The sequence below is a fragment of the Mytilus trossulus genome, chromosome 7, assembly GCF_036588685.1.
Source record: "Mytilus trossulus isolate FHL-02 chromosome 7, PNRI_Mtr1.1.1.hap1, whole genome shotgun sequence".
Classification (NCBI taxonomy): Eukaryota; Metazoa; Mollusca; class Bivalvia; order Mytilida; family Mytilidae; genus Mytilus; species Mytilus trossulus.
This window is the reverse complement of record NC_086379.1, coordinates 82,981,608-83,002,196: the sequence shown is the minus strand read 5'-3', so window position 1 is coordinate 83,002,196 and position 20,589 is coordinate 82,981,608. Positions and strand designations below refer to the sequence as shown.

At 34.6% G+C, this 20,589-nt stretch overlaps 1 protein-coding gene across 3 annotated transcripts in view; it reads left to right on the top strand.

Moving 5' to 3' along the window:
- The window catches only part of LOC134726008 (leucine-rich repeat serine/threonine-protein kinase 1-like), a 40,558-nt gene that overhangs the window by 16,991 nt on the left and 2,978 nt on the right, over positions 1-20,589 (top strand). For 2 of the 3 annotated variants that reach the window (XM_063590360.1, XM_063590361.1), the window contains exons 14-31: positions 17-139; positions 682-946; positions 1,572-1,704; positions 2,001-2,095; positions 3,021-3,143; positions 3,546-3,745; positions 4,995-5,932; positions 6,617-6,640; positions 7,825-7,984; positions 10,925-11,038; positions 12,615-12,674; positions 13,073-13,324; positions 13,735-13,989; positions 14,289-14,411; positions 14,533-14,743; positions 15,550-15,662; positions 16,541-16,641; positions 19,645-19,917. In XM_063590360.1, the coding sequence (XP_063446430.1) occupies positions 17-139; positions 682-946; positions 1,572-1,704; positions 2,001-2,095; positions 3,021-3,143; positions 3,546-3,745; positions 4,995-5,932; positions 6,617-6,640; positions 7,825-7,984; positions 10,925-11,038; positions 12,615-12,674; positions 13,073-13,324; positions 13,735-13,989; positions 14,289-14,411; positions 14,533-14,743; positions 15,550-15,662; positions 16,541-16,641; positions 19,645-19,917 (3,563 nt within the window). The remainder of the gene's footprint in view (positions 1-16; positions 140-681; positions 947-1,571; positions 1,705-2,000; positions 2,096-3,020; positions 3,144-3,545; positions 3,746-4,994; positions 5,933-6,616; positions 6,641-7,824; positions 7,985-10,924; positions 11,039-12,614; positions 12,675-13,072; positions 13,325-13,734; positions 13,990-14,288; positions 14,412-14,532; positions 14,744-15,549; positions 15,663-16,540; positions 16,642-19,644; positions 19,918-20,589) is intronic. The other variant, XM_063590362.1, reaches the window with a different exon arrangement.

Below are 20,589 nucleotides of genomic sequence, written 5' to 3'. Positions count from 1 at the left end.
TATTGTTTTTTTTCAGAAAGAGTACTATGCCACACATCAATATTTTCTTTCACCAAGATCCCTTTACCTGGTCATGTGGAAAGTTACATCAGGGGAGCTGGGAGTGTTCGGTATCTGGCAGTGGTTAGTTAATATACAGGTAAATTATGTCAGAGAAATATGGCATGTTAGGTATTTGAACTTCAAAGATAACTGTATTGTAATTTAAGCCTGAAAATAAGCTCTGAATACAACACAGCAGGGTTGACTGTCACAAATTGATATTAAAAAACTATAGTGGAGCTATGTAAATGAATATTTGAGACATAAAAACCTAGTATTACTGAGGCCAAGAAAAAAAATTACAACTACAGTAAACCAATAATTTTCTTGACGATTATTTTAAGACATGGAAAAATATAGTGTAAACATAACATCTTTAATTATATGAAAACATTAAAAAATCTTTAAAATTAAAACCCTAGAAAATTTACTAGAAAAGACTACAAAAGAAAAAAGTTAGAAAATTATTAGTATATAGGCTCCTAGGGACTTGAATTTATGTTGGAACACACTAACAATTAAACATCAACTATTTATATGCCTCAGCTTCTAGGTCTAGAATTGAATGTTTAAAATTTAAGAACCCCTTTTCTTATCTTGAACCACACAAAATACAACTTACTATGATATATTTTTCAGGCTAGAGCTCCTGGAGCACCTGTCCTCATTGTGGGGACACACAAAGATGAACTGACAGCCAGAGCCACCAGGGACAATTATCCTGCTAACTTTGAGGAGTCTATGAAGAACATGATAGATAATTTGTTTGTGAAGGTTGATGAACCAGACAAAGCAGGCTTACCCAACGTTCTTGGCATGATGAATATTAACTGTAAAGATAGCTCAGACTGCAAGAAACTGGTCGATAAAATTTATGACATTGTCTTTGAACTCAAACACCCAAGTAAGTGATATTCAAATTTTACGAATTTGAAGGATAATTAAACTCTTATATTTAAATATTGGCTTTGTCTTGAATATTTTTTTGGTGGTCTGGTGACGTCATTTAACACCTTTTCTTCCTTGATTGATTTGAAAATGACACTATTTGTTGTTTCTGTGCAATAAATTGAGAACAATTCAACCAAGCTTCAGGAGCCTGTAATTCAGTGGTTGTCGTTTGTTTATGTGTTACATGTTTGTTTTTCTTTCTTTTTTTTTACATAAATAAGGCCGCTAGTTTTCTCGCTTGAATTGTTTTACATTGTCTTATTGGGGCCTTTTATAGCTGACTATATGCAGTATGGGCTTTGCTCATTGTTGAAGGCCTTACTGTGACCTATAATTGTTAATGTTTGTGTCATTTTGGTCTTTTGTGGATAGTTGTCTCATTGGCAATCATACCACATCTTCTTTTTTTTATTTTTAAATTTTATGATTGCTGTTACTGATGACAAAATGAGGTCAAGTTCATTATTTACATTTTTCACTTTTGACTAAACCTTGTTTTTCATTGTCATTGCTATAGCTTGAAGAAATCTATAACTAATTGGTATTTCAAAACTGAATATTTTGTTGTCTATTTTTAGGGAGAAAACATGAGAAATTGTTAAACCATAAAGTTCCCAGGAAGTACATTCTATTGAAGGACATCATACAGGATTTAGCTGAGGAGAGAATCAAGTGCAAGAAAGATCCAGTTCTGGACAAAGATTCATATGTGTTAGTATTGTTTAGAGGTCTATTGGATATATGACATTATAGGGGATCGTTGTTTTAGCTGGCTTTTAAAAACTATCAAATGTAATTTTTGTCTCACCTGCAATGAAAGTTGTGGATAGCAAGACATAGGAATTGCTTTTCCAGCAATGACGACTCCATATATCTGGCGTTACCAATTGTTAAGTTTTCTGCTTAAGTGTCAATAGTTTATGTTATGATATCAAAAGACCATGGACTAAAAGAACAATTTGTTACAATCTTTCTTTCGAGACACTGATTTTACTGTATAATTTTAGGTTAAAGACCATGGATAAAATGAACAACTTGTCACAATCTTTGTTTAGAGATGCTGATGACCTTGATCAGGCTACAAGGTTCTTACATGAAAATGGTAAATATTTGTCAATGAAAAGTCAACTCTTTCTACAGTTCTTTTTTTTCAATTCAAAAAAGTATATGTTCAACTAGAAATAGTATGGCATTAGATTTTTTATTACAGAGGTCCTGTTTAGATGACAAATTGGCGTTTTGCATTTGCGCCAATCTGCATTTCATTTCCGCTGATTTTTTTAAAAGGTAAATAACAGGTGAAATGATATAAGAAGATGTGGTATGAGTGCCAATGAGACAACTCTCGATCCTAGTAATGTTATTTTCATTTATCATTAAAGACCTCTTCCGTTAGCCAGTTGTACATATGTTATGAATTGTCAAACATACAGAAAACAGCATATATTACATACATTCCATAACCTTGATATTCATATAAACCCAACACAAAGGCTATTTTAATACTCAGCTATCCAAAAAAGAATTTTATTGCACACTAGCTCTCATATTTGAAAAATCCACAGGGGCTAAAATGCCAAACTACACACCTAACTGTGGAGTGCTACCTAAGAATATATGACATTTATCATCAGAAGGAGCGGAGCCTTAGACAATGTCAAACATGAAGCAGTCATCGATTTCATTAAGTGAAAGAAATGGTAACCCGAAACATTTAGATAGCCATTTACCAATTGCAATGTCACTTGATTTGTCTTTATACTCTGTGCTCAGCCAATGTAAAGATATGAACTTACCTGTAAATCCAATTAGTAAAAAATATAAAATCAGCACAAATGAAAAAATGAAATCGGCGCAAATGAAAGAATAAAAATTTTCAAAATCGGCGCAAATGTCATACGCCCGGACAAATAAAAGGGAAAATGAAATATGACAGTGTTATGAACTGTTTCTATTTTTGAAAATTGAATTGGAATTTAAAGCTGTAATTTGTTTAAAACCAATAAGATTTTTTGTTTTATTTGTAGGAATATTATTTCACTATGAAGGCATTGGTTTGAAGGACCGATACTTTTTGGACCCTCAGTGGTTATGTGATCAGTTGGCCCAAGTTGTTACAGTGGACCAAGTCAACAACTTTTGTAGAAATGGTTAGTGCCACACATATAATAAAGGACTTTTTTTTTTTTTAAAGTTTATACTTACTATATTATTACCTACATGTATACTATAGGTCAGTCAGTCATCACTGTTTTCAATATAGAATAAATTCAAAAAATGTTCTTTTGTGATTTAGTCTCCTGATAAATAAGACATACATTAAATTCATGTTTATTCTCAGATATTATGAAAGTAATTTAAATTTCAAATGAAATATTTTGGAAAAGACGTTGATAGTGGAAAAACTTTCTGTAATAACATTTTATCTCTGGTCAACTCTTGTTGTAAGAGATTGCCTTGAATTTGTTTGAAATATTTGCCACTTGACAATCAACAAACGACAATTAATTATTAGATGATGTACTCCAATTTAAACTTTTCCAATATTTCAGGTGTGATGAAAATCAAGAACTTACAAAATTTATTCAACAAGTCGGCCTTCCAACCTGAGGATTTGCAGACGTATATCTGTGGTTTACTGGAGAAATTTGAAGTGGCTCTACAGTTTGATAGTAACAAACTATTGATTCCATCACTCTTACCTACAGAGAATGAAATGGAACATGTTATCAAAACAAACATGGATGCTAAGGTTCTTATTTATATTTATGATTCACAGTGTTGAACTATATGGTCAGACATTTCCTTACTATCAGATCATAATTATTGATCTAGATGGTTTGATTTGATTTTAATCAATACCAAATTTCTCTTAGAAAATAGATACATAAAGACAGACAACAAAAAAACAACACATGGTCCAGATAGTGTGACTTTGTACAGAGACTATAGACACAAAATGTGGCTGGGTTTAACCAACACACATGGTCCAGATTGTTTGACTTTGTACAGAGACTATAGACACAAAATGTGGCTCTGTTTAACCAACACACATGGTCCAGATAGTGTGACTTTGTACAGAGACTATAGACACAAAATGTGGCTGGGTTTAACCAACACACATGGTCCAGATTGTTTGACTTTGTACAGAGACTATAGACACAAAATGTGGCTGGGTTTAACCAACACACATGGTCCAGATTGTTTGACTTTGTACAGACATAAAAATCTGTATGGGTCAAACCAGTTGTATGTGCTCACAGACCTTCCCCATAGCCTATCTAGAGGTGGTTAATTAAAAACTGTTTAAAGTCTTTATAGTGTAACCGGAGAGCACAAATTTTATTACAAAATTGCTTGTCTCCACCGGGACTGGAACCCCGGACCTCTGTGTTACAAGGCAGCGCACTAACCGACTGAGCTAAAGAAGTACTTCCTTAGCTCAATCGCTTACGGCTGACTAAGTATCTACTAAGTTTTTCTAAGGGAAACAATCCCGTCACACTACCCCCACCTCAAGAGTCGTTATACTCTATAATGATGATATTTTCATCTTTTTTTATATTTCATATTTAACCTGGCTAGGTAATTCTTCTATCCCTGAGTTATTATTGTTGGGCGCCAATTTAACTGGAGATCACGAATTTCATTACAAATTGCTTGTCTCCAACCGGGACTCGAACCCCGGACCTCTGTGTTACAAGGCAGTGCGCTAACCGACTGAGCTAAAGAAGTACTTCCTTAGCTCAATCACTTACGGCTGACTAAGTATCTACTAAGATTTTCTAAGGGAAGCAATCCCGTCACACTAGCATGCATTGTCTTTATATTAAGTGACATGAAATTAAATGAATTGAGTCTCAAACAATCTGCAAGTATATATTGAGTGTTTTGGCAGTTGTTTTAAAATTGTTTTTGATTGATTAATTACCTAATTGTTCAAATATATTTTCTTATTGCTTATTTTTGCATTTAATTTTATACCCTTTTTTCAATTGCAGATATATCTGATGGAAAAGGTAGACAAGCCTTCGCCTGCCTCTACAGTGTATAGAGGTTTGGGAGAATCAGTGTTGTCTGGTAATCAGTCTACGACGTCTGCTCACAAGTTAGGAGAATCAGTGTCACCAACTGGTTCAATTAGTTATCAGAAAGTCCATGATTCACCCACCTCACAGCTTATCTTACTGAGTACCATGGCAACCAACAATGTTACATTTGCATGTGCAAGGTTATACATAATGACCTACTTCCCCAGTGGCTTCTGGCCACGACTAATTACCAGAATGCTGGCAGATCCTCAAATTTTGCCGATTGTTTTAGAACTATTTCCTCTTCCACAAGATGTATCAGATATGTGTCCTGGTATGAAACACAGGAAACCGTTCTGGCAGCCATGGCAGACAGGTCTACAGTTAGTTCATCACGGTACAGTTATCTTCAGAATCAAAGAGATTCAGGCTGGAAAACCTGGTCTGTGTACCTACAGTCAACACAGTCTTAAATGTTACTTAGAAGATCAATGGCTGCCATTGGACATGAAAAACAGTGTAGTTTTGGAAATGTGCTTCCCATCTGATTCAATAACATTCAGTTTTGCAGAAAACATGGAAAACAGACCATACCAAACTTTAACCTCATCAAGGAAAGAACAAATATTCCTGGAAGAGAAAGCTACAGCAGCTTTCCTAACCAAAGTAACAGAAAATGTTGACAACTTGTTACAGGACTGGTATCCAGATATAGCTTGTTCCCGGTTTGAACAGAACTGTTTTGGACGGTATTTGATTACCAGGATTATTCCTTGTCCATACTGCCTACAGAACATTGTTAAGAAGGAACATGGGAAGGATACCAGATTACAATGGCAGCTTGTTACTAATGATTCAGAGGTGTCCTCTTCTTTTGACCTTGAGGAGGAAACAGATGAGGACGACGAGTAAGTGTATAGTGTTATCATGGTAACCATTACATTGAATGAAAGCTATATGTGTGTATGTTTATTGTGTTTCAGTTTAAATCATTTTACAATTTTAAGTGATATTTCAGTGAAGATTATATTATTTGACATTAACATGCAAACACGATCTAAGTTTTGTATTTCTGCAGTCAAAAATCCAATTTAATCACAATTTGTGTCTTGTTAGAAATTTTTGTTAAGCAAAATGATAACTCATCATAGATATACATAGATACAATAAATCTTCAGAGGGTTGCATAAACACATTTGCCTGATCCTTTGTGTTTGTCTGTCAGTTTGTTGTCTGTCTGTCCATTTCACCATCTTTTCCCCTGACCTTTTAAAACTGTATAAAGTGTAAAGTTTCCAACTTCTATCAGACCTCCAGTAATAATGACAATGGTCCTTAATTAGTGAACCTTAAATTTAAGTTATAGAAGTCAAGTTAATGTGTTATTGAAAATTGCTCTGGTATTTTCCATAAGGCCAAAAAAAATATATGTGTGGTTCTAGTTACTGGACCGACCCTAGCTTAAACCCACCTTTTTTTTTTATTTGACCTAAGATATTGCCTTTTTTCAGATATTTATATGTAACGTAACAAGAGACCACAAAAGTATGTTGTATTTAAAACTGTTTCAAATTATAATACATAAATTGTAGGTCATTTCTATGTATATCTACAGAGTAAGATAAAGTACTTTATAATTAGCTTTTATAACATATCTATCTCTATATGGTATGCACTTAACCTTGTTAATCATTTCGCTTGTAACCTTCTTGCCTTTGTTAGTTTGCTGACATGTTGTAGGCATAGCAAGCTGTTTGTGAATGTACCTTCATTTAAAGCACTTTGTTAAACAATTATAGAGTATTGACTTGACTTAATAATTACATGTACATTAAAAAAGTCTTAGAAAAAGAGAAAATACCAGGTTCTGAAGAGCATTTTCTCTGTTCTTGTGCTGGATTCTTATATTCTTATATATGTTATTATGTTAAGTTAGTACACTGCAGAGTAGTAAAAAGTCTCTCAAAATGTGCTTCGGTCAACACTTTTATACCCAATAAAATTACAAAAAGACACATCCAATTCTTAAATACTTAGAAAAGTATTTCAGTTGTAAGTATGAAGTGTTTCCTTACATTCCAGCCTTTGTTTTATTCATCTAACAGTGAAAAGGTAATATACTTTATACTGAACCTAAATAATTGCCTTTATATCCCCACTCAAGGGCTGAGTGGTATACATTAGAGGTGTAATCCTAGCTGGCCTCTGTCTCAAAATCTTTATTTTTTATATACGGAACATGGCACATATATTAAAAAAAGAGAGACGAGATATAACATAAAATTAAACATCTAATAACATGAATAAGGGTGTGTTATACAATTTCACAACATGGCATGCAACTTCTTATTTGTGTAAGTTGTCATTGCTTTTATTTATAGATATAACTTACAAAATGTAGTTGTGCCATGACAACAATGCTTTTACTTGTTGTGTCTGTTTATTAGGTTCACTGGATTTGATTTTTTTAATTAGTTAAATTTGACTTTTATAGATAGATGTTACTTGATATCTGATGTAAATAATAATAATGAAAATTCATTTTATAATAGAAATATTTAATAATGTATACCCTTTGACTAATATGAAATTACTTCAAATTTGATTTACTTAGTAGACTTGACCATTGAATAACATAAAAGTCAATATAATAAATATACAACAACATTTGTTTTTTTGGTTTTTCATTTGTACTATACAAATCCTTGTTTTTTCTGAGTTAATACCAAATTTGGAAAGATATTTAGACATTTGTTTGTTTTGCATGCACATAAACATTTTTTTTTATTTTAAATTATAGGAATCCAGAAGATACTTTGTTCTGTTTTTTGGTGGAGAGATGCATTCTTAATTTCCAAAGGAACCATGATGAGATATGTCCAAATCACAGTAGTGTGTCACCTATGTACATGTTGTCAATGGAAGGTCTGGCTAGAACCCTGCATATAGCCCCTGATGCAGTAAGTTTGTTCTCCATGAAATTTTTGACTAGAAGGTCCGAGACCACCATTGTCGTCCCTTGATTTTCGTTGTTCACAAATATAGTCCCTAGTGTTGACAGTTGGTTACTTGCCATTAATTTTTATACCACTTCCAAATTTATTTCTCCATGTTCAATGCCTCAAATTGCAAGGAGGGGGATGAAATTACACTGTAAAAAAATTTGGGTCCAGAATTTTAAAGGAAAGTAGTGATTTGGTCCAGCTGAAAAAGGTTGAAAATGAGCACATCGGAAGCTGTCAAAAGATTTCAAGACGCCCTAAACATAAAATTGTCCATATTTTGAGTTAGAGGCGATGAAGTTTTCTATAACTTTGATATAATTTGTCCCAAAAGTAGTACAACACACTATAAAAGTTTCTTTGAGAAAGCGCAGGTGGGATTTTTTTTATTTTCATTTATGTTCTAAAAGAAATGCACTACGAATTAATTGTGTTCTCGGACCAGAACTTTACACATTGCCCCTGATGTTGTTTTTGTTCCAAAAAATACTTTTTTTTTTATTGTTGTTAGTTTACTGTCACATTGGCCCTGTATCTTTTTATTCATACTAAATCTAAAAATATCATTTTTAGCTCACCTGGCCCAAAGGGCCAAGTGAGCTTTTCTCATCACTTTGCGTCCGGCGTCCGGCGTCCGGCGTCGTCCGGCGTTAGCTTTTACAAAAATCTTCTCCTCTGAAACTACTGGGCCAAATCAAACCAAACTTGGCCACAATCATCAGTGGGGTATCTAGTTTAAAAAATGTGTGGCGTGACCCGGTCAACCAACCAAGATGGCCGCCACGGCTAAAAATAGAACATAGGGGTAAAATGCAGTTTTTGGCTTATAACTCAAAAACCAAAGCATTTAGAGCAAATCTGACATGGGTTAAAATGTTTATCAGGTCAAGATATATCTGCCCTGAAATTTTCAGATGAATCTGTCAATCGGTTGTTGGGTTGCTGCCCCTGAATTGGTAATTTTAAGAAGATTTTGCTGTTTTTGGTTATTATCTTGAATATTGTTATAGATAGAGATAAACTGCAAACAGCAATAATGTTCAGCAAAGTAAGATCTACAAATAAATCAACATGACCAAAATGGTCAGTTGACCCGTTTAGGAGTTATTGCCCTTTATAGTCAATTTTTAACCATTTTTCGTAAATTAAATTTATCTTTTACAAAAATCTTCTTCTCTGAAACTACTGGGCCAAATTAATCCAAACTTGGCCACAATCATCTTTGGGGTATCTAGTTTAAAAAATGTGTGGCGTGACCTGGTCAACCAACCAAGATGGCCACCACAGCTAAAAATAGAACATAAGGGTAAAATGCAGTTTTGGCTTATAACTCAAAAACAAAGCATTTTGGGGAATCTGACGGGATAAAAATGTTTATCAGGTCAAGATCTATCTGCCCTGAAATTTTCAGATGAATCGGTCAATAGGGTGTTGGGTTGCTGCCCCTGAATTGGTAATTTTGAGGAGAATTTTGCTGTTTTTGGTTATTATCTTGAATATTATTATAGATAGAGATAAACTGTAAACAGCAATAATGTTCAGCAAAGTAAGATCTACAAATAATTCAACATGACCAAAATGGTCAGTTGACCCGTTTAGGAGTTATTGCCCTTTATAGTCAATTTTTAACCATTTTTCGTAAATTAAAGTAATCTTTTACAATTATCTTCTTCTCTGAAACTACTTGGCCAAGTTAATCCAAACTTGGCCACAATCATCTTTGGGGTATCTAGTTTAAAAAATGTGTGGCGTGACCTGGTCAACCTTCCAAGATGGCCGCCACGGCTAAAAATAGAACATAGGGGTAAAATGCAGTTTTTGGCTTATAACTCAAAAACCAAAGCATTTTGAGGAATCTGACGGGATAAAAATGTTTATCAGGTCAAGATCTATCTGCCCTGAAATTTTCAGATGAATCGGTCAATAGGTTGTTGGGTTGCTGCCCCTGAATTGGTAATTTTGAGGAAATTTTGCTGTTTTTGGTTATTATCTTGAATATTATTATAGATAGAGATAAACTGTAAACATCAATAATGTTCAGCAAAGTTAGATTTACAAATAAATCACCATGACCGAAATGGTCAGTTGACCCCTTTTGGAGTTATTGCCCTTTATAGTCAATTTTTAACCATTTTCCCTAAATCTAAGTAATCTTTTACAAAAATCTCCACTGAAACTACTAGGCCACAATCATCTTTGGGGTATCTAGGTTGAAAATGTGTCCGATGACCTGGCCAATCAACCAAGATGGCCGCCACGGCTAAAAATAGAACATAGGGGTAAAATGCAGTTTTGGGTTTATAACTATGAAACCAAAGCATTTAGAGCAAATCTGACAAGAAGTTAAATTGTTAATCAAGTCAATATCTATCTGTCCTTTTTCAGATGAATTGGACAACTGGTTGTTGGGTTGATGCCCTCCAATTGGTAATTTTTAAAGAAATTTTGCCGTTTTTGGTTATCTTGAATACTATTATAGATAGCGATAAACTGTAAACAGCAATAATGTTCAGCAAAGTAAGATCTACAAATAAAGTCAACATGACCTAAATGGTCAATTGACCCCTTAAGGAGTTATTGCCCTTTATAGTCAATTTTTTACAATTTTCATCAATTTGGTAAATTTATGTAAATTTTTACCAAATATAGTTCTCTGTTACTAATTGGCAAAGTCTATTATAGATATAATTGTAAGAAGCAAAATCGTTCAGTAAAGTAAGAACTTCAAACACATCACCATCACCAAAATACAATTTTGTCATGAATCCATTTGTGTCCTTTGTTTAATATGCACATAGACCAAGGTGAGCGACACAGGCTCTTTAGAGCCTCTAGTTGAAATTCAGATAAGAATGAATAATTTTATATTATGATTCTAATTTTGATTTTTAATTGCAGGTTTTCAATGACCTTGACAGAAGTGTAGTGATTGGCCAGACAGATACTTTGACAATGGAGAAGAAACTAGGTCGTGGTGGATTTGGGGATGTTTGGTCTGGTAAACTGAGAAGGGTAAGTTAACACTAGGTCATTATGTTATTTATATGCTTTGATGAACTTAGATGGAGGTATTGATCATGAAAGCTCTGGATAACACATGACAATTATTAAAATGGTTGATTTTACTTATGTACTTAGAGGTTTGTTTAAAACAAGTGATGCCTTTTTAGCTCACCTGGCCCGAAGGGCCAAGTGAGCTTTTCTCATCACTTGGCGTCCGTCGTCGTCGTCCGTCGTCGTCGTCCTGCGTTAACTTTTACAAAAATCTTCTCCTCTGAAACTACTGGGCCAAATTTAACCAAACTTGGCCACAATCATCATTGGGGTATCTAGTTTAAAAATTGTGTCCGGTGACCCCGCCAACTAACCAAGATGGCCGCCATGGCTATAAATAGAACATAGGGGTAAAATGCAGTTTTTGGCTTATAACTCAAAAACCAAAGCATTTAGGGCAAATCTGACATGGGGTAATATTGTTAATCAGGTTAAGATCTATCTGCCCTGAAATTTTCAGATGAATCTGACATTCCGTTGTTAGGTTGTTGCCCCTGAATTGGTAATTTTAAGGAAATTTTGTTGTTTTTGGTTATTATCTTGAATATTATTTCAGATAGAGATAAATTGTAAAAAGCAATAATGTTCAGCAAAGTAAGATCTACAAATAAGTCAACATGACCAAAATGATCAGTTGACCACTTTAGGAGTTATTGCCCTTTATAGTCCATTTTTAACCATTTTTCGTAAATCTTAGTAATCTTTTAGAAAAATCTTCTCCTCTGAAACTGCTGGGCCAAATTATTTGAAACTTGGCCACAATCATCATTGGGGTATCTAGTTTAAAAATTGTGTCCGGTGACCCCGCCAACTAACCAAGATGACCGCCATGGCTATAAATAGAACATTGGGGTAAAATGCAGTTTTTGGCTTATAACTCAAAAACCAAAGCATTTAGAGCAAATCTGACATTGGGTAAAATTGTTAATCAGGTGAAGATCTATCTGCCCTGAAATTTTCAGATGAATTGGACAACCTGTTTTTGGGTTGCGGCCCCTGAATTGGTAATTTTGAGGAAATTATGCTGTTTTATATTGAATATTATTATAGATATAGGTAAACTGTAAACAGCAATAATGTTCAGCAAAGTAAGATCTACAAATAAGTCAACATGAACGAAATGGTCAATTGACCCCTGTAGGAGTTATTGACCTTTGTAGTCAATTTTCAATCTGCTTCCTTTGTTTAATATTCACATAGACCAAGGTGAGCGACACAGGCTCTTTAGAGCCTCTAGTTATAGATATAGGAAGATGTGGTATGAGCGCCAATGAGACAACTCTGCATCCAAGTTACAATTTATAAAAGTAAACCATTATAGGTCAAGGTACAGTATTCAACACAGAGCCTTGGCTCACATCGAACAGCAAGCAACAAAGGGCCCCAAAAAGTAACTAGTGTAAAACCATTCTAAAGTGAAAACTAATGGTCAATTCTAAAAATATATAAAAAAAATATAGAAACAATCATTAAAATTTAGTTCTGTTAATGAAAGCATACTAAGATTAACATTCCTAAACATTTTTATTTACAGATAGAGGAGAAACCAAAAGATGTGGCTGTTAAGATCCTGTTTGAATTTCCATCTGTAAAGGTAAACCTGAAGTTTTAATTCTGAATCAACAATTGAAGTAATTACATTGTTCAGTGTTGACATTTTTTGTCGTTAACATATAGAAGTACAATTCAAACATGTGTAATCCAAATCACTTGGGGACCAGAAAAAATGTCACATTAAGCTGGTTGTCGAAATACTCAGGTTTTTTCTGCAAAGATCGGCATATTTTGGAACCATAAAAATGTATTGGTTAAAGAAGGATGTTGGAATACTCATTTGTTTAACACACTCATTATTATAGTATTTTACAAGTGTGTTACTTCATATTTTATTTTTCACTTGAATGCACTTTTTAAATGTACACATATGAATAATTATTTCATGCTTGCTAGATTAGAGAGCTGAAAGTTAATACATTTACATTTTTGTAACAGCCTCGACCAGATCAACACCAGCTTTACTTAGAAATGGCTGTATCAGCTTACCTGACAGCCCGACAGGAAGTATCTATCTTACGGAGCATCAGACATGATCACATTGTACCATTGTTAGGTCTCTCAGCACGACAGCCTCTAGCTCTGGTCCTGAGTCTGGCTCCTAAAGGATCACTGAGGAATGAACTGGACATGAGGAATAAGATCAATGCAAGACTATCAGTGTTTACAATTAAACAAATAGTCATCCAGGTGAGAAATTATTATATAGATCTAGAGGATAAAAGTGGTACATAAAACAATATCTCATATATTGTAAAAATGTATTATTGTCCTTTACTTTGCCTACATCACTAGACACCTTTTCAATCTGCGTGCTCTATGCAAAAATGTTTGTTTATACATTGTGACTTGAATGGAGGATTGTCTCATTGGCATCCATACCATATCTTTTTTATATTTTTTTATATTTACATTGTGACACTCAGCTGATATTTTACTTGATATTTAAGTGTAGAAAACCCTATAAATTGTATGAATAATTGTTGGTAAGAAGAAGAAATACATTCAGATGATAGGATTGAACTTTTAGTCTGTTTGAGCTGCTGATAAATTGGTTCAACATTGATGTCTTTTTATTTAAATTCTATATAATTTTACAGGTAGCAGATGCCCTGTCCTATTTACATTCTGAGAAGATCATATATAGAGATTTAAAGTCTGACAATGTCCTTATATGGGATATGCCGTCTGCTGATACTATTGATGATATCATGGAACCAGTCACTGTCAAAATGGCCGACTATGGTATCAGTAGGTCAGTCATGAGTACTGGTACTAAAGGATTTGGTGGTACTCCTCCATTTATTGCACCAGAAATACTGCAACATGGGGGTACCAGTACATATACAGAAAAAGTAAATATTTTTCTGTTTTGAAAAATTAAGATAAACCTTATTCTTTTATAGTTGCTGGTTCATTGGTAAAAACTGAAAATAGTATGTTTAGGATCAGTCACTTTCAAATCTTCAATTCTAAATGTTTCAATGATGGCTAGTAGACACAATTGTTTGAACAAATAAACAAATGGTCAAGAGGAAATAAAAAACTGAAATGCAAATGATTAAAAGCTGCTAGATGATCTTTTAATACAGATATTACATATATAAATTACAAAAAAATGAGAATTATTTATGTTTGATGTTTTTAATTTCAGGTCGACATATTTTCTTTTGGGATGTTTTTGTATGAGTTGATAACCTGTAAGAACCCATTAGAGGATGTTACCAATCCATCGTTGTATATCTGTCAGCAAGGTCGTCCACATATTACTCCTAAGGTAAGCTTATCCAATATATAAGGTCAATGATTTTTAGATTTTAGATTAATTTTAGATGTATGCCCAATTTTTTAATTTTCAGATTAACAAACAATTACTGTACTTTTCATTTCATATACAGGAAAAACAATACCCCTCCCATTTTCTGGATCTGATGTGTGTAAGCTGGTCACATGACCCAGAGAATCGACCAACAGCAGAACAGATTTGTCAGATATCTGCTAGTCACCAGTTTTGTCACCTGGCTGATGCTGTGTCTTTGAACTCTAGTGTTGGCATACTGAATGGATGTTCTGTGGTTGTTTCTGATACAGTTGAGGAAGATGATATAGGTTAGTCACATGACACAAGGTGCTGCCACCTGCAATATGCTGTGTTTACAGAAAACAAACTAAACTTGTGGTGTATTTTTATTTTTGATAAGAAAGTGAATACATCTAACGTTATATGAATTAGATTAATTTTGTAAAATCTTAATGGTTTTCATAGCAGTTTTTGTTATAAAACATTTTTAAAAAGATCTTAAACCCAACAACAAAGCACTTGATTATAGTAGTTTAATGAATATTTAATCTTGTGCAGATTCTGTTTTAAAGTAGTGATATTGACAACTTTTCAACACCATATAATACTTGTTTTATTACGATTACAATAATTTTCCACATTCTTTAGAAACTGCAGAAAAAGAAAACACCAAATGCATAATGTTCAAGGTATAAGTCTGGAAGAAAATCAGATTTAAGGAAAGAAAAAGTTAAGAATATGACAAAAAGTAATAAAAATCTAGTGTATGTGTATATTCTAAAATTAGTTAGTCTAATTCTTTGTACATTCATTCCCTTTATTTTTGATAGACTACAATAGGAGTATTGAAAATACAATTCAACCATGTAAGTGTTCTTTCATTCTGGTATGTAGAGTTTAGAGTACATGTAATGTTCTAGTGTGTGTGTGTGTGTTTTTTAAACTAATGTTGGAAATCTGTCACAGAATTTCCACACAATTGCACTTATATTGTAAAAAGTGACAATCCTCTGATCGAATGGATCATTTGTTACATTTGTTTCATGGTTCTACTATTACATATACACATTTACATTCTCAATTTTATTATGCATGATTATCAATTTTTATACAGATGACATGGTTCCCTTGACAACGGATTTATGGTTGAGTACAGATCCGTCTCAGTTTACGTCCAGAATTGAGATCTTTTCATTTGATTCCAGACTGAGGTGTACATCAAATAAGGTAAAATATAAAAAAACATGAAGAAAGAAACATTAATAAAGAAATGGGTCAGACAAAAAAACAATAAATAATTAAGGTAAAGATCCAAAAATCAATAAAAGCTTGAAGACAGAAAACAGTGTTTGAATAAATCAAGGTTAAGGTCATGGTCAAAAGTTGCTGCAAAAGAATGAAAATGAACATATAAGACCACAGGATTTCTGCTAGGCATTTATAGGGCTTTGTCTTTGACCATTTTTATGTAAGACTAAAGCCCTTGTTTGGGTAAAAGCATACAGCTGAGGCAAATATTGCTTATTCCTTTAAAAACATGAATCTACTTGTTTCATATGGACTTTCATGTTCTATTTTAGCATTTCAAAAGTATACAATTACATATATATTTTGTATTACAATAATATTTCAAACACAGAAAAGTATTATGCCTAAAAAAAGTGCATATCACATTAAAATACATGTGGTTTCTATTGTGACATTTTAAACAGATATTGCTGTGACAAAACTATTGCTTAAAATTGGAATTTTTTATTAACACATAAAAGTGTATGAATTCAATTGGCCAGTAAAAAAAACCTATATTTGGCACTAAAAAATCACTTACCCCCTCAGATGGCTTCTTCATTTGACTCAAAGTTGGGTGTTTATTTCTCTGCACTCCTATTTCCTCCAACAATAAAAAAGCTGCCGGCAAACAGCCAATAGTGTTGAGATAGTGTCAAATACCAAAAAGTATCAATCAATTAATTTGTTTTCTTAATTAAATGGTTAATATCTTTGTTTTAATAGGACAATACACTTTACATCATAATCTTATCACATGAAAATACAGAAGATGAAACTATTAGTGTTTATAGGATGCATATGTTTCTATTTTGTAGACAATCAAATATGAACCAGGATATCCTATAGAAGCTTTAATTAGTGTGTCTCCTACACATGTGTGGTGTGTAGACAAACAAGGCTCTGTCTGTGTTTATAGGTAGGTGTACATAACCTTTAATTAGTGTGTCCCCTACACATGTGTGGTGTGTAGACAAACACGGCTCTGTCTGTGTTTACAGGTAGGTGTACTGTACCTCTAATTAGTGTGTCTCCTACATATGTGTGGTGTGTAGACAAACACGGCTCTGTCTGTGTTTACAGGTAGGTGTACATAACCTTTAACTAGTGTGTCCCCTACACATGTGTGGTGTGTAGACAAACACGGCTCTGTCTGTTTTTACAGGTAGGTGTACATAACCTATAATTAGTGTGTCCCCTACACATGTGTGGTGTGTAGACAAACACGGCTCTGTCTGTGTTTACAGGTAGGTGTACATAACCTTTAACTAGTGTGTCCCCTACACATGTGTGGTGTGTAGACAAACACGGCTCTGTCTGTTTTTACAGGTAGGTGTACATAACCTATAATTAGTGTGTTCCCTACACATGTGTGGTGTGTAGACAAACAAGGCTCTGTCTGTGTTTACAGGTAGGTGTACATAACCTTTAACTAGTGTGTCCCCTACACATGTGTGGTGTGTAGACAAACACGGCTCTGTCTGTTTTTACAGGTAGGTGTACATAACCTTTAATTAGTGTGTCCCCTACACATGTGTGGTGTGTAGACAAACAAGGCTCTGTCTGTGTTTACAGGTAGGTGTACATAACCTTTAATTAGTGTGTCCCCTACACATGTGTGGTGTGTAGACAAACAAGGCTCTGTCTGTGTTTACAGGTAGGTGTACATAACCTTTAACTAGTGTGTCCCCTACACATGTGTGGTGTGTAGACAAACAAGGCTCTGTCTGTGTTTACAGGTAGGTGTACATAACCTTTAATTAGTGTGTCTCCTACATATGTGTGGTGTGTAGACAAACACGGCTCTGTCTGTGTTTACAGGTAGGTGTACATAACCTTTAACTAGTGTGTCCCCTACACATGTGTGGTGTGTAGACAAACACGGCTCTGTCTGTTTTTACAGGTAGGTGTACATAACCTATAATTAGTGTGTCCCCTACACATGTGTGGTGTGTAGACAAACAAGGCTCTGTCTGTGTTTACAGGTAGGTGTACATAACCTATAATTAGTGTGTCCCCTACACATGTGTGGTGTGTAGACAAACACGGCTCTGTCTGTTTTTACAGGTAGGTGTACATAACCTTTAATTAGTGTGTCCCCTACACATGTGTGGTGTGTAGACAAACAAGGCTCTGTCTGTGTTTACAGGTAGGTGTACATAACCTTTAATTAGTGTGTCCCCTACACATGTGTGGTGTGTAGACAAACAAGGCTCTGTCTGTGTTTACAGGTAGGTGTACTGTACCTCTAATTAGTGTGTCTCCTACATATGTGTGGTGTGTAGACAAACACGGCTCTGTCTGTGTTTACAGGTAGGTGTACATAACCTTTAACTAGTGTGTCCCCTACACATGTGTGGTGTGTAGACAAACAAGGCTCTGTCTGTGTTTACAGGTAGGTGTACATAACCTTTAACTAGTGTGTCCCCTACACATGTGTGGTGTGTAGACAAACACGGCTCTGTCTGTTTTTACAGGTAGGTGTACATAACCTTTAATTAGTGTGTCCCCTACACATGTGTGGTGTGTAGACAAACAAGGCTCTGTCTGTGTTTACAGGTAGGTGTACATAACCTTTAATTAGTGTGTCCCCTACACATGTGTGGTGTGTAGACAAACAAGGCTCTGTCTGTGTTTACAGGTAGGTGTACTGTACCTCTAATTAGTGTGTCTCCTACATATGTGTGGTGTGTAGACAAACACGGCTCTGTCTGTGTTTACAGGTAGGTGTACATAACCTTTAACTAGTGTGTCCCCTACACATGTGTGGTGTGTAGACAAACAAGGCTCTGTCTGTGTTTACAGGTAGGTGTACATAACCTTTAACTAGTGTGTCCCCTACACATGTGTGGTGTGTAGACAAACACGGCTCTGTCTGTTTTTACAGGTAGGTGTACATAACCTTTAACTAGTGTGTCCCCTACACATGTGTGGTGTGTAGACAAACAAGGCTCTGTCTGTGTTTACAGGTAGGTGTACATAACCTTTAACTAGTGTGTCCCCTACACATGTGTGGTGTGTAGACAAACAAGGCTCTGTCTGTGTTTACAGGTAGGTGTACATAACCTTTAACTAGTGTGTCCCCTACACATGTGTGGTGTGTAGACAAACAAGGCTCTGTCTGTGTTTACAGGTAGGTGTACATAACCTTTAATTAGTGTGTCCCCTACACATGTGTGGTGTGTAGACAAACACGGCTCTGTCTGTTTTTACAGGTAGGTGTACATAACCTTTAACTAGTGTGTCCCCTACACATGTGTGGTGTGTAGACAAACAAGGCTCTGTCTGTGTTTACAGGTAGGTGTACATAACCTTTAATTAGTGTGTCCCCTACACATGTGTGGTGTGTAGACAAACAAGGCTCTGTCTGTGTTTACAGGTAGGTGTACTGTACCTCTAATTAGTGGGTCTCCTACATATGTGTGTGGTGTGTAGACAAACAAGGCAATACGATGATCCAGGGTTAGAATATCATCTTATTCAACAATCTGATGAAATTAGCTGATTTATCAGTGGACAGCTCTTTTGTTGCTGTTCTTCATCTTATCTCCTGAATATGCATGAAATATTTGCCACTGGACGTTAAGCAACCAACAATCAATCAATCAATCTTCATCTTATCATTAGCTGTAAAGTTTTCATGATGAGTTAGAAAACCTACAAGAAGATTAAAGCATTCCTAAGTCTTTACTATAATAGAATGATAATATCTGTTGATCACTGTCACTGCATCTGACAGGGGTAAACTTGACATAACCTCAATCCTATAATCTGATCATTTAAACACCAATATAAAGTCTTAGTAAATCCTTTAAAAAATCATTAAATTAAGAGATTCTTAAAGTACTATACAAGTATATATCTAATGGTTTATCTTCATACATTATGTATGTTATTTAATTATATCTTTTCTATATTGCAGTACTTCATCTTACGAGTGTGTGTGGGACTTTAGACTAACACCACCAGACACCAGAATACAGGTATTAGGTCACAGGAAGTTAACATTTGATGTGAAGATTGTTGTGAAGCGTGACACAGGGAAGAAAGCTACGGACATCCTAGATGTATATACTATATCTAACACCATTCATACCTCTGATAGTAAGGACAGTCTAGGTCTACTGACAGGAAGTGGGGTAGAACATAAAGAACTTACTGTCAATGGAAGGTGTTTCTGTGCTGTTTTTCATGGGTACTTAATTTTACTGTCTTTTAAGGTTAAGTTTTAAAAAAAAGCAAGTTTGTCAGTGGTTTTGAAGGTTACTTTTTTTTTTGTTAGAAGCTGTGTTGATTACCTTATTTCTTATTATGAAATATATTTTATCTGGTCTGTGTTATTTTTATACGACTGCAAAAAAAAATTTGCGTCGTATAATGCTATCATGTCTGCATCGTCGTCTGAAAACACATTTAGTTTCCGGAAAATAACTTTAGTTTTAGTGAATGGATCTTCATAAATTATTACCAGCAGGTTTAATGCCATTTAAGAAGTTTGGCTTGATTTTTGGGGTAATGGTCCCAATAGTTTTGGAATTAGGGACCAAAAAGGGGGCTCAAAATAAGCATTTTTGTAGTTTTCAAACAATAACTTGTGTTTAAGTGTATGAATCTCTTTGAAATTATACCACAAGTTTTCATACCATTAGGGGATAGTAAGCATTGATTTTGGAGGTTATGGTCCCAATTGTTTAGGAATTAGGGGCCAAAAAGGGGGCCCAAAGTAAGCATTTTTGTAGTTTTCAAACAATAACTTGTGTTTTAAGTGTATGAATCTCTCTGAAATTATACCACAAGTTTCCATACCAAGAAGGGATAGAATGTATTGACTTTGGGGAGTTATGTCTCTGTAATTAGGGGCAAAAAA